This window comes from Harmonia axyridis, chromosome 4 (assembly GCF_914767665.1).
Source record: "Harmonia axyridis chromosome 4, icHarAxyr1.1, whole genome shotgun sequence".
Lineage (NCBI taxonomy): Eukaryota > Metazoa > Arthropoda > Insecta > Coleoptera > Coccinellidae > Harmonia > Harmonia axyridis.
Genome location: NC_059504.1, coordinates 38,935,368 through 38,954,391, shown reverse-complemented (window position 1 = coordinate 38,954,391; position 19,024 = coordinate 38,935,368). Strand labels below are relative to the sequence as shown.

The 19,024-nt window shown below is 33.8% G+C and overlaps 1 protein-coding gene across 11 annotated transcripts in view; it reads left to right on the top strand.

Annotated features, from left to right (window-relative positions):
- The window catches only part of LOC123679072 (dipeptidyl peptidase 4), a 362,978-nt gene that overhangs the window by 201,637 nt on the left and 142,317 nt on the right, over positions 1–19,024 (top strand). For all 11 annotated transcript variants that reach the window (XM_045616439.1, XM_045616441.1, XM_045616438.1 and 8 more), the window contains 3 exons: positions 2,127–2,301; positions 3,968–4,254; positions 7,821–8,170. In XM_045616439.1, the coding sequence (XP_045472395.1) occupies positions 2,127–2,301; positions 3,968–4,254; positions 7,821–8,170 (812 nt within the window). The remainder of the gene's footprint in view (positions 1–2,126; positions 2,302–3,967; positions 4,255–7,820; positions 8,171–19,024) is intronic.

The window sequence follows — 19,024 nt, the reverse complement described above, 5'->3', positions numbered from 1 at the left end:
CCCTTCATAAGTTTGTGAGTAAATACAACTGAATGACATTCTCGTCGACATTTCAAACTATTCATGCAGTGTCTGCTCAAAAGCAGGTTCTGTGGAAAACCGATAGGCGGGTAGACACCATCTGCTCTATATGAAAAAAGTTTTAGACAACGCCGCTGCACAGACTCAACTCTCTCAATATGGACCTGGTAGCAAGAAGACCATAATATAGACGCGTATTCTAATTTTGATCTGACATATGCATAATAAAAGGTGACTGTGTCAGAGAAATCGCGAGAGATTCGCGCTTTGAGCCCGTACATCCCATTCGCAGCAGACAAAGTAGAATCAATGTGTGGCATAAACAAAAGTCTCGAATCGAAATTGAAGAAGAGTATCAAGAACGAAAGAGTTTCCAAATATTTCCTCGACGAAGATTTTGGTTGAAGGCTAATTTTCCTTGAAAAATGTTTTTCTTATTTTGAACTTCTCATTATGGTACGAGATAATCACATTTCAATTCCATTCAAATCTATCACGCAGTCCACAGTACACACTATTTTTGGAGCCTAAAAAACCTATATACTCGATGAGAGAAGTGTATTGTCGTAAAATCAAGAGATTCTGGACGCTCGTGTTTATGTTATTTTTTCACGAAATGTTATCATTGTCCATTCCGAACACAATTTAAGTTGAAACAATTTTCTTATAAAAAAAAATATATAAGGTGTGTGAATAAGTCTTTCCCGTTTTTTGTAAGAGATGGCGCCACCAATACTGTGCGAGTATTTAATGGTTACATATGTCATAATCAAAGCTTATTCATCTGTCAACAATTCCACACTAACACATTAGTTGAAATTTTTTCGCATCATAAATTTTTGAAATCGTGAAAATGTCGAAATTTGAGCCGAGTCGACGTCATTTGCGGGAAGTTTCACTTTATTGGTTCAATTTGAAGAAATCTGCTGCCGAGGCGCATCGGTTGCTTCAGGAAGCTTATGGAGAAGGTTGTGTCGATGATTCAAGTGTTCGCGGATGGTTTCGACGCTTCAAAAGTGGCGATTTCGACGTGGAAGACAAGGAGCGTTCCGGGCGGCCGCAAATCTTTGAAGATCAACAATTGGCGACTTTGCTTGATGAAGATTCATGTCAAACGCAAGAAGAACTTGCTGAAGCATTAGGAGTTGACCGAACAACCATTTCCAAGCGTTTGAAAGCCATGGGAATGATCCAAAAGCAAGGAAATTGGGTGCCGTACGAACTGAAGCTGAGAGACGTCGAACGGCGTTTTTTCACTTGCGAACAGCTGCTTCAGCGACATAAAAGAAAGGGTTTTCTGCATCGTATCGTGACTGGCGATGAAAAATGGATCCGTTACGATAATCCGAAGCGAAGAAAATCATGGGGACTACCCGGCCATGCATCATCATCGACGACCAAGCCAAATATTCATGGCGCCAAGCTCATGCTCTGTATATGGTGGGACCAGCTAGGTGTGGTTTACTATGAGCTTCTGAAACCGAATGAGAGGATCACAGGCGAGGTCTATCGACGACAATTGATGCGTTTGAGCCGCGCACTGCGAGAAAAACGGCCACAATACTCCGACAGGCACGACAAAGTTATTTTGCAACATGACAATGCTCGCCCACATGTTGCACAGCCGGTGGAAACATACTTAGAAACGCTCAAATGGGAAGTCCTACACCACCCGCCGTATAGTCCAGACATTGCTCTGTCTGATTACCATCTCTTCAGATCGATGACGCATGGCCTGGCTGACCAGCACTTCCATTCCTACGAGGAACCAAAAAAATGGGTGGATGACTGGATAGAGGCCAAACCGGTCGAATTTTTTCGCAACGGGATTCGTATGTTGCCAGAAAGATGGGGAAAAGTTGTAGCTAGCGATGGCCAATACTTTCAATAATTCATTTGTAACCATTTTTTCACAATAAAGGCTCAAAATTTGAAAAAAAACGGGAAAGACTTATTCACACACCTTATAAAATAAAAATGGAATTGTTGATTTTTCCCCTATTCCATTATATATCTACACCAAGCCATAGGAGAACATTCTGATTTCAAATTTGTAAATTTTTTTTTTCAAATCCATAAATGTTTTAATTCACTATTTTCCATAGATACTACCTAGCAACAGAAGAAAATAAACCTGGTCAAAGACATCTTTTTGTTGTAAGAGACCCAACAACAGACGATCCTCGTCGGTTAGAATCTCAATGCATCACATGTGACTTATCCGATGTACTATGGAGTAGTAGATATTTGTATGGTAATTGCACTCATTTTAATGCACTGGTAAGTTTATCCTTTAAAAATCTTTCATCGAATTGGTATTTTCATGGAGGTACTTTAGTATATATATTTTTTGTATTCTACCAACTTAAAGAATAAGGTTCCTCGAAAGAAAATCATTGCCAATGTTTACTAAACAACGCCAAGAAATGTGCAAATACGGATTAACATGCTTTGCGCATTACATTGCTCGAGTCACAAAGTAGTTGACAACATTTTTTCGCTAACATGTGTGCTAATATTTAGTTCATCATCCACATAAATAAATAAATATCTTCCAAGATTTTTAAATCGTACAAGATCAAATCTCTGAAAATTTTTTACAGTCCCCTAGGAAATTCTGAATTCATGCGGTGATGAACCTTCGAGAAACCGAAAGAGTATATTCTATCTCAAATAAATATAATCGATGGAAGTAGTATAAATCCTAAATATTTCAGGTAAAAATTATGAAAAACTTTGTATAATTTGTGCCCTAGGTTGTATCGTCTTCATGGTAATATTAAAACTTGTATTTAACAAGCTTAAGCAGAGCCGTATCTAGGTACTATTGCGCCTGTGGCAATATGTTAGACAGCGCCCTCCATTTTCGAAGTTTTTTTTTCATTCATTTTATATTCGTACCATTTCTCAATAAAAATATCGTTTTGACATCCGCCTATTGGATAAATTTGATGTCGAAAATAATTCCAACCTCCACTACTCAGGCGTATTATATGTTGATGTTTTTTTTTTTCAAAAACTGTAAAAAATAGCAAAAAATTACAACAGACCTTATTTGTTGAGGATGGATTAGTCTATCCAAAATAAATTTACTTATTGTAAAATATGAATAAAGAAAAAGTTATTGCGAAACAAGTTTGGAGAGTGGGATCGTAGAGAAACACCACCAACAATTTTTCGAATGCCTTCTCGCTCTCATGAAATGTCAGCTCAACTTCATTTTTGTGAATTTTTTGGTTTTCGAGAGAAAAATTATGTCAGAACGATATTGAAAAAAATGAGGTTGAGGATGGCCCAGAGAGTACGAAACGTTGGATACGAAATCTGATTACGTCAAATTGAGAACAATTTACTGTCGAATAAAAAATTCCTGTAACATTTTTTGATGCTGTTGGAAATAAAGTGGGAAAAAAAGAAAAATCAAAATAACATTATTTACTTTTCTTATGATATCTCAATAACCGGCCCTGATAATCTTGATTTGTTTGAACTGCTTGATAATGCTTCTATGCATGCAATGTTTTCTCCATTTGACCGACCTTCTAACTCTTATGGCTTAAAAGTTACCAATACAATCCCATTAAAAAAGTGGCCACCCTGTATATAAAATGAAAACCGAATTTTGATCTATCGAATTATTTCGCCTGAAGCTCCAATATTGTTTTCTTTTGATATTTTTGGGCGCCCCTGTGGACTTTGCGCCCGTGGCAAGTGCCACCTTTGCCATGCCCTTGATACGGCATTGAGCTTAAGTTTGACCTAACCACAACCTTATTCACGCAATCTTTATTTGTGTTTAACACTGTAGACAGTGATGCCTTATTCGTAAACTAAAGGTTATCTCAGAATGAATATTCTGAATGTGGTTACTTCAACCTTAGGTAAAATACAAAACTCAATGTGAATCCGAAATATTTCATATTGTAATAATTATTAACATCTTCAGGTTAGCCCTCGTACAGATTCTTCCAGCCATTCCTACTACGTCCTTCAGTGCGAAGGACCAGGTCTTCCATTAGCAGGCGTTCATAACGCGACGTCCCACCGTCTGTTGAAGGTGCTGTACGATACTAGAATTACACATCTTCCACGTTTGCAAGAACTAGCCCTGCCCAAGCAGAAGTTCTTGGAAGTACCACTTCCCCAGGGGAACAGAGCGCAGGTACAAATGCTGCTACCCCCAAGTTGGCGGGAAGAACTGAGAGATGCTGCTTATCCTGTTCTTGTTGAAGTGTGAGTAAATGTAACACCAATTCAAAGACTTTCTGATTTATGAGAAGTCAAAATATCTCAAAAAAAATTAAGCATATACAGGGTGTCCCGGGAACAATGCGACAAACGAATACCATAAATTAAGGTCATCATGGAGGACCCGTATCAAGATGTTCCAATCGCCTGAGTGCCTTCGTTGGGGATATACAGGGTGATGTTCATCTTATGAGTGAAATTTTACAGTTTGATAACTCTTTAACTATTCGACCGAATAATTTCAAATTTTGGAGTTTTGTCACCCTTTCCTATCGTCTTCCTTCAATATTTCTTAATTCGAGTAAATCAGATCCGGACTAGGAAAATTTCAGACTTTTTCTATTTTCGTGAATGGGGGAATGTTTATTGGTCACCTTGTATGACGGTGCCAAGCTGAGTTTTAGAATGTTGATTATGAATTAATTCGTTGTGGTTACGAAAACGAAAAAAATTATGATATTGACGTACAGAGTGATCCAATATTCACGAAAATAGAAAAAGTCTGAAATTTTGTTAGTCCGGATCTGATTTACTCGAATTAAGAAATAGCCTCTTCCCAATGGATATGCTCTCTCGCAAATTTCAAACGCGCCCTTCGATGGGCTGGGGTAAGAGCTGGGCCTCTTGCCGCGACACGAAGCCTTAAATCATATTCTTTGAGGCGATTTCTCATTGTCTGAGTGCTAATTTGCACCCCATGAGTTTGCTCAAGCTGATTTTGAAGGAGGCGAGGGGTTGCAAACCGTTGTCTCAACGAAGAAACTCTCAAGTAACGTTCTTGAATGGCAGTTGTTACCCGTGTCCTGGTCTTCGGACATTCATACCTGTCTCCCTGAATCGCTGCAACATTCTGGACACACTTGTATGGGAAACTCCAAACCTTTGTGCAATTCTTGTGTATGTCCACCCTTCTTCTCGCAAAACTACCGCTCGGGCACATTCCTCTTGGGTCAAATTGCGTGTTTCGCGTTGCATAGCGATCGAGTGTAGAAAATCAAACGAAAGAAAAACTATTGATCACTAGAATTGATCGAGAACAACTATTATGATATTGACGTACAGAGTGATCCAATATTCATGAAAATAGAAAAAGTCTGAAATTTTGTTAGTCCGGATCTGATTTATTCGATTTCAGAAATATTGAAGGAAGGCGATAGTAAAGGGCGACAAAACTTTGAAAATTGAAATTCTTCGGTGGATTTGTTGAAGAGTTATTGAACTAAAAAAAATTCACTCATAAGGGTATGTTTATTGATCACCCTGTATGACCGTGCCGAGCAAAGATTTAGAATTTTTATAATGAATTTATTCTTTGTGGTTCCGAAAATGGAAAAAAATCATAATGTTCACGTACAGGGTGATCCAATATTCACGAAAATAGGAAAAGTCTGAAATTTTCCTAGTCCGGATCTGATTCACTCGAATTCAGAAATATTGAAGGATGGCGATAGGAAAGTGTGACAAAACTCCAAAATTTGAAATTATTCGGTCGACTAGTTAAAGAGTTATCAAACTTAAAATTTCACTCATAAGATGAACATCACCCTGTAAATCCCCAAGGAAGGCACTCAGGTGATTGAAACCTCTTGATACGGGTCCTCCAGGATGACTTTAATTCATGGTATTCGTTTGTCGCATTCTTCCCGGGACACCCTGTATAGTCCAGTAGATAAATACATTTTTTCTACTGCTATGGAAAGTAGCGTATTCTTCATAGCTCACTCAATTTCAAAACTTTGTATTGCTCATACTGTGGGAAATATTATTCCCCACGGCACTTTGCCCACACCTCGCTTGGTAGACCAATGAAATTGGGCTTTTGAGTCGTTTCTATGGAAACGCAATAAATTAGCACATACTGTCAACGAAGGTCATTTTGATTTGAATCAAGTCCATTACTTGAATTATTGAAATTTGTGCCGTTGTAGGAAAAGAATGGTGTGCAAAATGTGGAGAAAGTCCTTTTCTCGCTCGTGTGTTTGCGGAACTCGCCTTTCAGGCTCGTGCCACAAACTTCCACACTCGCGAGAAAAGTTGGACTTTCCCCACTTGTTGCACAATATACTATTACCTGTAAAAAATTCCGAACTTAATGAAACTTCTACAGGTTGTTCGGGGGTGCTGTGGCATGATTCTGTCAAGTTATCCAACATGAGGACCCTGTGCTAACTTGAGGAGGGCCGAAGAACCTCAACATTTTCGGACTTTATTCAGTTTTTTGCTCAACTTCTGAACTAAGTAATTTTCGACCAGAACGTTCATTTTTAAAGTTGTAGGCTCATTAAATTCTCTACAATTTTGTATTCACAGCCTTTTCCGTAAACCCGTCGATCAAAAGAAAAGTCCAGTGACACAGCAAAAAAGTGGAAAAAATTCTGAAATTAATGAAACTTCTACAGGTTGTTTGGGGGTGCTGTAGGATGATTCTGTCAAGTTATCCAACACGAGGACCCTGTGCTAACTTGAGGAGGGGATGAAGAATCTCAACATTTACGGACTTTTTTCGTTTTGTTGCTCATAACATTCAACTCAATTAGTTTTAGACCAAAATTTTTATTTTCAAAGTTGTAGATAATTGAATTCCTTATAATTTTGTTTCTCGAAACTTTTTTCTAAACCTTATATTAACCGAGATACAGCCAATCAAAATTAGAGGAATTTTCTCAAAACGTCAGAAATTGGGAAAAAACAAAGGTTTTGGCCCTCTAACTAACAATTACCAGCCGTTCTATGGTAATTATAGTAATTACTCATCAATATCGACATATTGAACATAGGAAGATGGAGGGGGGAGGTAGCTTCAACTAAAAGCCTATGTTTATGTGAGAGTAGATATTTCAATGTTATCGTGGCATGTTATCACCTTACTGTAAATTCCTATCAACCCATAATTACTTTGAACTTTAATAATCAGATCGACTGGGTAAAATCAATAAATAATAACCAAGAATCAATTGAAAATAATGATTGTGTACAACCCGAAAAAAGTCCAAAAATGTTGGGCTTCTTTGGCCCTCCTCAAGTTAGCACAGGATCCATTTGTTGGATTACTCATCCCACAATACTCCCGAACAATCTGTAGAAGTTCCTAGCAGACTCCACCTTTTTTGCTTTGACTACTGGACTATAAATTTGATCGACTATATCTCAGTTGATATTAGGTTTACGAAAAAGTTTGTGAATACAAAATTGTAGGGAATTTAATGATCTACAACTTTAACAATGAAAGTTATGCTCGAAAACTACTTAGTTCAGAGGTTATGAGCAAAAACTGAAAAAAGGCCGGAAATGTTGAAGTTTTTCGGCCGCCCTCAAGTAAGCACATGGTCCTCGTGTTGGATAACTCGACAGAGTCATCCCACAACACCCCCAAACAACCTGTAGAAGTATCATTAAGTTCGGAATTTTTACCAGCAGACTCACCTTTTTTGTATTTGTCACTGGACTAATAAACCAAAAGTCAATGAAATGGATTCCAAAGGAGGAGAGTCAATTTAATTTAATTTTAGTCCAGAAAAGAGAACTTGCCTAATTTTTATTTTTTGCTTCAGTAATGGCAGGCCAGGCAGCAAATCAGTGACTGACGAATACGAAGTGGACTGGGGGACGTACATGTCCAGCCACAGTGATGTAGTTTACGTGAAATTAGACGTTAGAGGTGCTTGTGGACTCAGTGACAAAGCCTTATACCACCAGCTCGGTGGTGTAGAAGTTCAAGACCAAATGTCAGTTTTACAGTATCTGTTCGAAAAGTACAAATATTTGGACAAGACTCGTGTGGGTTTGTGGGGATGGGGTTACGGTGGTTACGTTACCACTATGGTTCTTGGATTAGGGAACCAACAAAAGGTTTATAAGTGTGGTGTTGCAGTCAGTCCCATCGCAGATTGGTTATTTTACAGTGAGTACTCTCTTATATTTGTGGAAACTTTTATTGCTCTTACTGTCTTAATATTAATAAATGCGAATAAGTCAAGAGATAATTCTCTTTTATCAAATGAGATGGGTCTATAATACAGGATGTTTCACGAATGATTGTACAGGCTTCCAGAACAGATGTGGGGCATTTTGGTTAAATCAGTGTTCGAAATATGCCCTAGCTTAACTTTTGAACGCCTGCATGGATCTTCATGAAAATTTGAGGGGATTGAGTATAGGCCAATGCCTAATATTTGCACCTGATGACTTGTCGATATCGCAGGTTCGGACTGAGAAAATTATATTCTTTATTCCACATCTTGTAAAACACCCTGTACATCGAATTTTCGGAAAGTGAAATTTTCCTCAGAATCTAGAATGGATACTCTTTCAAACAAGCTCATTTGAAATAATGGCACACTTCGCATCAATATTTTATGAGCTATTGAATATCTAGAATTTTCGATTCATTGTAAACTTGGACCTGTGTTTTTCCGAATAATGTGTTAATTCATATTTAATGAATTCAATTTCTGAGTGAAATAACTTAAGGCAGCATTTCTACTCTGTGAAAGAGCCCCCTAAGGGATGCGAGCATACCAAAGGGAAAAATTTTAGAAATTTAAAAAAAAATAAAAACTGGCTGAAATCAGACACACGCATACAAAACGAAATACTTCTCGACATCTTATCTACACTTTCTCAAATAAATTCTTTTATACCCATTCCCCCATCAATTTAAGTATGTGTTTTTTTCTAAAATTGATGAATATCATTTTAACTCGTTGTGCACGAAATGTGTTATTTTTTTTGCAATATGCGAAAAATTAAATGAAGATTGACTTTAAAAGGTTCAGCAGGATATCAGCAAAGTAGGAAGATATTAGTAAGTTAAGGGTAACCCAAAACCTATTTTTATGTAGAGAAGATATGAAAATATGATAAGACAACTGTTAAAAAAATCTATGTAAATGCATTTTCCTTCAGCAATAAACGGCATTTTAGCGTGTGCTGAACTGAAATTAAGTTCGCGGTTACGGGTATAACATAATGATCCAAGACGAGAATATATCAAGTAGGCATGTCGTGTAGATAAATATCTACAGCAGTCGTTTCAGAGATATATTCATCACATCGGTGTCAAGCTCAATCGTGAAAAATGGCCGAAGATTAATGTATGACACTGTCTTATATCAGAAGCACGTATTCTGTTTGAATAAGTCGCTTCAAACAACAAAGTGCACATACTGAAAACCTCTTCGAAGTAACTAATTTTTGAAGAAAAAAAATGTTTTTCTTGAAAATTTCTGCACTTTCCTTATTCAAAAAATTTAGAGGGTTGATGGGGATGGCACAGGATGCAACAAAAATCCTTCAAAAATGCATAAAAATTTGGTAAAAGTGAAACAAAAATTGATCTGTCTCAGGAAAATAAATTTGTTCCATAATTTTGACGCGCCCTGTATATTTCTATCCGGATCAGATGTGATGCATGCTTGTGTTGTGTCTACATCTGTCATGTAGACAATTAATTGTTTACCTTATTATTATTATCTTCGACTAATGAAAATATTGGTTGAGAATTCTTTCATGTTTATATTCATACTGCATTTTGTGATTTGTAGCTTATTGCTGTGTTTCATGACAGTAAGATTTTGTTTTGTGTCATTTCCTTCCAGAAGCACGTATTCTGTCGCTTCAAACTCTATACAACACTATCCCATTTTCGTACCTCTTCTGACGCCTGTTTTCATGTCTATTTCTGGACTTTATTTGTCCATTACACTATGCGTTTTTGACGCTCTTTTCAGAGCTAAGTCCTCTAGCCTTTATACAGGGTGATTCACCTGGATGGGCTATTAGACGTTTATGGAAAACTAATCATAATTTTGAGCTGAAACTTTGCATATTGGGGTTTGAGACAATGATCTTTCTCCCTAAAATATTTTCAGATCTCTACAACTTACTGGCAACAGACGACTACTTCCTCATTTCAAATGGCACACCGAGTATATTATTGCATCATTGGATAGATTTTGACAACAATTTCGGCAATATGCCACACTTTGGGTGCAAAATTCAACGGTTCATAAGTTGATAGGATTCTTATGAAAAAAATGGTATGAGGACTCATATTTTTTGGCATAATTTCGGCAGAAAAAGATTTTTTCGATTTTTTTTCTTTTTCAATTCTGCGAATACGTAGTATTATAAGATTGTTTGCGGTTTGGACAAAAAATGAAAAGGGTATTCATCAGAAGATCATGAACTTGGACGACTAAAATTCATCAAAATTCAAGATTTACAAATTAGAACCTATATTTTTTATTATTTCAGTCGATTCTACATACAAAAATAGAGAGGGTTACTATACATGAATACTATAAGAGTTATCGAGGCATATCTGCTGTACCCGATTCCGCGAAGTGATTTCAATGGCATATACCTTATCCTTCAAATAACCCCACAAAAAGTAATCGAGAATAGTTAGATCCCGTGACCTTGGTTGCCATGACACAGGGCCACTATTTCCTATCCATCCATTTATTTGAATAGTTGTCATTCAGATAGTGGGTTACACAAAATCATATCGAAATACCCATTATTGGTATTTTCCGAGCCATAATTCAATTTTAGAATTGAAATATTTGATTTTGACAGCTATGTTGAGGAGCATTTTTTTCTTTACTATTTTTTCTACTAGCGTTTCGAGAGTATTACCTTCCACACGCATTGACGTTTGGAAAGTAGTACTTTTCCAAATTCGTGCGGAAAAAGGCCCTGCTATTCACTTTCCGCACGCATATGAATGCGGAAAGGGAATAGCAAGGGTTTTTTCCGCACGCAAATATCAAAGAGTTGCATCAATTATAAAATTTTGGCATGTTTCTATGCGCCAATCATAAAATTCAAGCATTTCTCTATGCAGCTGAGCGCACAAAAATATAATTTGTTATAACGTCAGTCGGCATCAAGACGAAAACTCTCCGTGGAAGTGTTTCATTTACGCTAGTAGGAAAAATATTTCAATATAAGACACAATCCCCAGAATAACAATAAATAATATCTTGAATAAAAAATTTGAAAGAATCAAAGGCCTTCATTCCCAAAATTTCTTTTGAAACTTCTCCTTCGATATTATCCTATAAATTGAAATGAAAAGGTATAAATTATCTCAAAAATGTAAACTTATTTCATTCTATATAAAATCCGAAAAATTATCAGATTACATCGAATATTATCACAAAGGAATAAAAACAGGACCGTTTTTCATTAAAGTTACATAACATACGAATTCTTTCGTTTGTTACTTCTTTGAAAATAGTGTGCCATTCAAAGTGAAATTTGAATTCATTCTTGCAAGCCAATAACGATTTTTCCCTAAAACGTGTAAAAATATAGATTCCGAAGTCTTGAAGGAAAAAAGTCAATAATCTGAGTACTGCCCTGAAAATATTGAAATTATATTGATCACTTTGAAGGGCTGCATGAAGTAAATAAACCAACATAATTGAACAAAACCGTACAGCTGATTCCCAAGTTATGGAGACCAGAAATTTAGGCGAATTTATATGAATCACCTTGTATCTCCGAAACTAACAGTCTTAGGATACAAAACAAGCTACTCTTCTGAAAGGCCTGCATTCATCACTAGGCTCATGTTACACCATGTATAGCCCTGAAGAAAATTGTAACAGACAGGCTTTCAAACAGAAAAATTAAAATTCACAGAAATTACAGTCGAACACGCAGTTGTAAAAGTTGTCGTTATTCTGACTAGTACTAGTAGGACCTGATACAAGCTCTTTGACAGCTACAGATTATATATACGAAAATAATATACAATCAATATAATGAAATCAGATACCGCCGTAATTTTTCCATTATTACATTCTTGCAATGAGAAATTCTCTATTTCAGAGAATTATTCTCAAGAACAAGTGTCATTCAATTCCAAGAAGAAATTCATTAAATAATCATCAAATAATGTCATCATTCTTCGCAGCTCTAGTGAATGATTTGCTAATGGAATAATAATCTTAAAAAGGACTATATACAAAATATTCATTATGCCTTCAGCAATAGAAATGACAATTCTATTGTAAACTTGAATATCTTTTCAAAGATAAGAATTTCACTAATCACATCCCATTAAATTTCACAATATGGAAATTGAATGATTCAAAGGAAAGATAACATAATGTATTTTTAATTGCTCGGCCTCCCCGAGTTTTTTCGAAGAAATGAAATAGTTTAATTTTTTTAATTTTATTTTAAAACAGAACTATAAACAATATGAATATGCATATCATCTAAAATAATAATTTAAATAACGACACTTTATTTTTTTTTTGGTGAATTACTTGTAGGATTGAAAATAAATGCTTATACTCCAGAATCATCAGTTTACAACGCTCTTTTTGGTACAGTAGGAGTGAATTCCAAATGTCTTCGTTTCTTTTTTTGTTTGTCCCTGTTGCTGAGGTTAGTTATCAGCAAATTAGCATCTTTTTTATCTTTTTGTCCGCTGATTATTTGATTCAAGAGCTGCTTATAGTACTCTGCTCTGTTCAAAGCTTCACTAATTTCTAATTCTTCGGCTGGGGTTTTTTCTTTATGTTTTTTTTCTTCTTTCTCTCTCTTTTCTTTTTCTTCCATATCTTTTATTCTCCTCTCAACTACTTCCTTGCCAAATAATTGCTCCATGGCCTCTCTGTAAATTTTGTAATGAATTGTGTAGCTCATTAAACTGCTATCCAAAATATTTTTGTCATTCAGCTTTGGAATCGTGAGTTTCAATATTTTCATTAAGTATCCCTTTCTTTCAGTTTCTGCATCTGAAATAACAGTTTCCATTGCAATAAACATAAAATAATATTCTAATAAAGTAAAAGTTTCGCATACTATTTTTTCATATATTCTTTTCAAAATTGAAGGGTACATTTCCACAATCAGAAAACATGGAAAACAGCCGAATATTTTTTCAATGAATTGCGTCAAATAGAAAATGACTAATACTATAACACCAAGATCAATTAATAGCATAAAATGTAAAAAAAATGCATGCATGTAAAAATATAATTTCATGATTAATTTGAATCTAAATAATCATTTATCTATCTATCATATAACCTGTTTTCTATATTTTGACTATCATTAATTCACGCAAACTGAAATGAAAGTTATATATGTTCAAGAATAATTGAAATTACAGATGATTGATAACGACATAGAATAGGTACTTACCAACTCGGATTGGGAGCATGTCGGAACTCTGATTATTAAACGACATTGTCTCAAGCACAAAGAAGAACTCACAAATATATAAATGAGAACACTAGTCAGGGCAAGATTACAAACAATACTGAAGTTCTAACCCTAACGAAAAATGTATATCCATTTATTTCACATTAAGCGAGAGTAGGATTGTTTGTTTCAAAAATTGTACTGCGCATGTGCAGATAGATTCAAATTTGAGAGAAATAATCTCATTCATAATTGATAATTAATAATTCATAATTCATAATTAATAATCAGAAAATCACCCGGTGTACCTGTGAACAACATGATAAACAATATCATTGATACCAAAAATTGGATTTAAAGAAATAAAAGATAATATTTAGTATATAGTTGAGTCATAATAATGATGCTGTACATGATGATAATAATTTTAAAAATTACATTTATACAAGAAATTCATTGCCTTCAGCAGTAGGAATGACAATTCTATTGTATATTTGAATCTTTGTACGAAGATAAGAATTTTATTATTGGCATACTATCAAATTTCGTAATATGAAAATTGAATGTTTCATGAGGAAGAGAACATTATTTACTGCTAGTCTGCAATCTCTTCAATCAAGTTCCTTTCGAATAAATATAAATTTGTATTTTTTAAATTCCTTATTGCAGTACAGAAATATAAACCTTCAAAATACATATACATAATACAATTCATATTCCTTATTGTTCTTATGTAGTTTTAATATTTTTCTAGAGTTGTGTCGTCCAAATAAATACATACAATAAATAAAATACACGTCTCAGGTTGGGTTGAGATTTGGTTGGAGACTATCGCGTCATGTTGGCATGATGTGTTAATTTATGCTTAATTGTTATATTAGTGTTCCGAGATGAAGTAGTGCTCAGATATTTAATTCAATTTCATTTCATTTGAAAAATTTATTTGTTTTTTATTTTCTTGGATGGTTTTTATGATACCGATCTTATGTAATTTATTAATAATGGATCGTTTTGTTTTATTTGAAATAATTTGAAGAATTATATACCTGCATACCATAGAATATCAGAGCTTAATAGAAAAATTGGAAGAAGACATAGATTATTCTAACTACGAATCAGATAGAAAAAGGAGAGCAAAACTCTGGAAACTAATAGCGGACAAGAACATACATTCAAGGTCAAGATTCTAGGACATAATAAGAACGCCAACACCGAACAACCACAAATTTCATACGAGGTTTACTAATATGTCAGAGGTTGATTTTAATGAAGACGAGTTGAGAATTTTAAACCTAGGACACAAATTCGCACCAATCCCTAAAACTATAGATGTTTATAGGACGTCAGTTGATATAGAAGTACAAGTAGAAAACAACCCGGAATACCTTAGAATAGCAGAAGATATAGCAGATGATTTGAAAATCTATAAGAACACAAAGGTAAGAGTATGCAACCAAACACAAATTAAAAATAATAAATATATTCAAAAAACTATAAAATCAATACAAAAAAGTAGGACTGATAACAACCTTATATTAACGAAAGCAGACAAAAATGCGGGACTTGTAATGTCAGAAAAGACAGCATATGTCGAAAAATAATCCTCTACAAAAATATACAAATAATGTTAGCAATACACTAAAGACAACTCTTCCAACATTACAGAAATTCAATGAAACAGTTAACACCTTAAAAGAAAAAAATCCACAAATCCCAAAAAGTTTTTGAGATCAAATTTGAAATATAGGTTCGTAGGGTTTCTTACTTTTTTCAAGGATTTCTGTAATTCAGATCACAAACCAAACACATAGAAATTTTTGTTTTCATTGTGTTAAAAGGTTCCTACTTTTTGTTAAAAATTTCAAAGAAATGTAGCGAATTCCAAAAAATTATTCAACTCAAAAATGCATTGAAATTCATTTCATAATAATATTTATTGGTATAATAGATATTACAGAGAATGTATGAGACAAGTAAGTATATATGTTAGAATCCACCAGCGACCTACTACGAAAAAGTATTTGAGGCGAAAAAGGATGTGGATGACGTAAACCCTAAAATATAACCTTAATTTCAAATTTGATCTTAATATCTCATAAACTGAAAAAGCTATGAAGAAAAACCTAAAAAATTCTTGAATTGTTAACGCTTTATAGGTACTTCGGTAATGAAGCGTATGCGGACACATGTTTATGGAAAGAAACTTCTTATTTTGATCGGAAAAAACAAATACATCCTGAAATCTTGATGCTGTATTTTGAAATACTCTGTTCTAGATATTCATCGCCTTTGGCTAAATTTATTATAAATTATATCAAATATCAGTCAAAACCAATTCAATAACTTATTCACGAAGTTCGAAATGATAGTATTATACATATGTTCAAGAGTAATTGAAATTACAGATTGATAAGTTGTTAAATATCAAATTAGAACATTTAAAAATAGAATTATAGAATACGAATCTGCAGAAAAAAAAAGTTGTTCCCATTTGTTATATTAAAAATTGCCCCTCTTCCCCCCCCCTCAAGGGTGAGAGAAATGGAAGAAATTATAGCATAAGTGGATTTCCCCTTCAAAACCATGAATTTTTTATCGAAACATTTTTCCATGAGTTCTTCGATTGATTCAATTCAGAAAAATCACCTGGTATACCTGTGAACTAAAGTTGAAAGAGAATATTATTGATATCAAAAATTGAATTTAAAGGAAGACAAGTCAAAAGTTAGTAACTAGTTCGGTCATAATAATGCTATACATATGATAATAATTTTAAAAATCATTATATCACTTGTATCAAGAGGTTTCAATCGACCTGAAATCTTGCTGAATTTTGAATACCCTGTTCTTTCCTCTCAGACTTTGACTGAATTTATTATATTTATATCAAATATCAGCCAAAACCAATTCAATAATTCTTTCACGCAATATACAAGTTATTCAATGCCTTCATCAATAGAAATGACAATTTTATTTTAAACTTGCATTGCTCGAATTTCACAAATCACATCCGATTGAATTTCACGAATCACAGCCGATTGAATTTCACATATGAAAATTTAATTCAAAGGGAAGAGAATATTATACAGGGTCCTGCAATAGTGCGTTAGGCTACCATAGCTGCCAAACCAGACGTTTTAGGAATTTAGTTGAAAAGCATTAGGATGTTTATTCATTTATTGATAAATCATTTTTTTTTGCTGAATATTTTTTTTTGGAACACCCTGTATATTAGACAATAATTTCCAGACATGCAAAATTAAAAATAAATACATAAATATATGTTCATTTCCAAATAAATCAACAATTACATAGAAAAATATCTATGTAATTGTAACACCCTGTATATCAGAAAATAATTTCCAGAGATGCAGAATCGAAAGTACAAAGGAGATGCTTTTCAACTAAATTTCTAAAACATCTGGTTTGGCAACTATGGAAGCCAAACACACTATTGCAGGAGCCTGTATATATGAGTATTATATGTTTAGGAATAATTGAAATACAGATTGATAACGACATAGAAATAGGTATTCACCAATTCGCATTGTGAGCATGTCGGAACTCTGACTATTAGAGGACATTGTCTCAAGCACAAAGAAGAACTCACAAATATATAAATATAAATACTAATCAGGGTAAGATTAAAAACAACACTGAATTTATAACTCGTACTAAGAATATATTTATACACTTATCTTTCATTAGCGGGAAGTAATAGTAATAGTAATAGTAATAGTAATAGTAATAGTAAATTTTATTCGCCATCAAGAAAGAATTACATGGCACGTCATATAAACACATTCAGCAATATTACATAATGAGAAAAAAAAACATACTAACATAAATATAAACATCAGTTAACACAGTTTAACAAGTTAAAATTCAATCCATCAACACGCTGAAGATAACACAGGATTTTTTTGTTACATAAATTGAACTGCACATGTGCAGGTTGATTCAAATAATTATATTTGAAAATTGCGTTGGAAAAAAGGGTAAATTCAGCTGTGTTACATAATATTTGTTAAAAAATTTTAAAATACGAATTTCTCTCTTTCGGAAAAAGTTATTATTAACCTGAAAATATAGATGCAGAGTAGAAACAGAAATATAACTACAAGCAATTTCTATATCAGTGACACAACATGCTTGAATCTAATATTATTTGATAATTTTTTTGCACAACATTGATATATTTCACGAATAAAGAAAATATGAATTTTTCTCATAGATATGAATTTTCTCTACATCAGTAAATGATTTTCTTATGGAATAATCTTTTTAGGAGGTACTACAAATAAGATATTTATTGCCTTCATTAATGGGGATGAAAATTCTATTATAATTTTGTAACTTTTCTCATATAGATAAGATGAGAATTCCACTAATCACATCCGATTGAATTTCACAAAATGAAAATTGAATGATTCAAAGGGAAGATTTTCTTCATTTTTAATGACCTGTTAGTCCGAAATCTTACCAGTTGAGTTCATTTCGAATAATTTAAAAAGCTTTATTTTTTATATTTTTTTATTTTAATACAGAACTATATACAATATATTTACATATTTTCAGATCATCTCAGATAATAATTTGAATTAGAACCCTATAATTTTTTCTGATAAATTTAATGGAGTATTGAAAATAAATGCTAAAACTCCAGAATGAGAAATTGTTTTTAATATTTCTTTGGTATATTTTTTGATTCAACATATTTGGTTCTATCTATTCATATTTTAACAACCATCAGTTCACAAAGCCCTTTTTGGTACAGTAGGAGTGAATTCTAAATGTCTATGTGTATTTATTTGTTTGTCCTGGCTACAGAGGTTCGCCATTAACAAATTTGCATCTTTTATACTTTCTTGTCCGATAATTACTTGATCCAAGAGTTGCTTATAGCAAGAAGCTCTGTTCATAGCTTTGAAAATTGCTAACTTTTCGGTCCAGGTTCTTTCTTCAATTTTCTTTTCTTCTTTCTCTCTCTTTTCTCTTTCCTCCTTATCTTTTATTTTTCTCGTAACTACTTCCTTGCCTAATAATTGCTCCAGAGCCTCTATGTAGATTTTGTAATGGATTCTGTAGCTCATTGAGCCGCTCTCCACATCACTTTCGTCATCCTGCATCTTTGATGTCGTGAGTCTCACTATTCTCTTCAAATATTCTTTCTTCCGTTTATATTCTGCAATAAAAATCATGTTTCAAATCTAGATGATATAATTTTCTAATAAAGTAAGATTATTACTCTATTTTTTTGAATATCTCATAATCTATTCGAAAACATAAAACAATATAGACGATCCATATAACAGTACTTACCAACTTGTATTGGGATCATGTCGGAACTCTGGTTATTAAACGACATTGTCTCAAGCACAAAGAAGATTTAACAAATATATAAATAACAACACTAGTCAGGGCAAGATTACAAACAACACTGAATTTCTAACCATTATGGAGAATGTATATCCATTTATTTCTCATTAAGAGAAAGTAGGATTGTTTTGTTTCAAAAATTGTACTGCGCATGTTATATTAAAGTTTGCCCCTCTTCTTCCCCCCACCTCAGGGGTGAGAGAAATGAAGG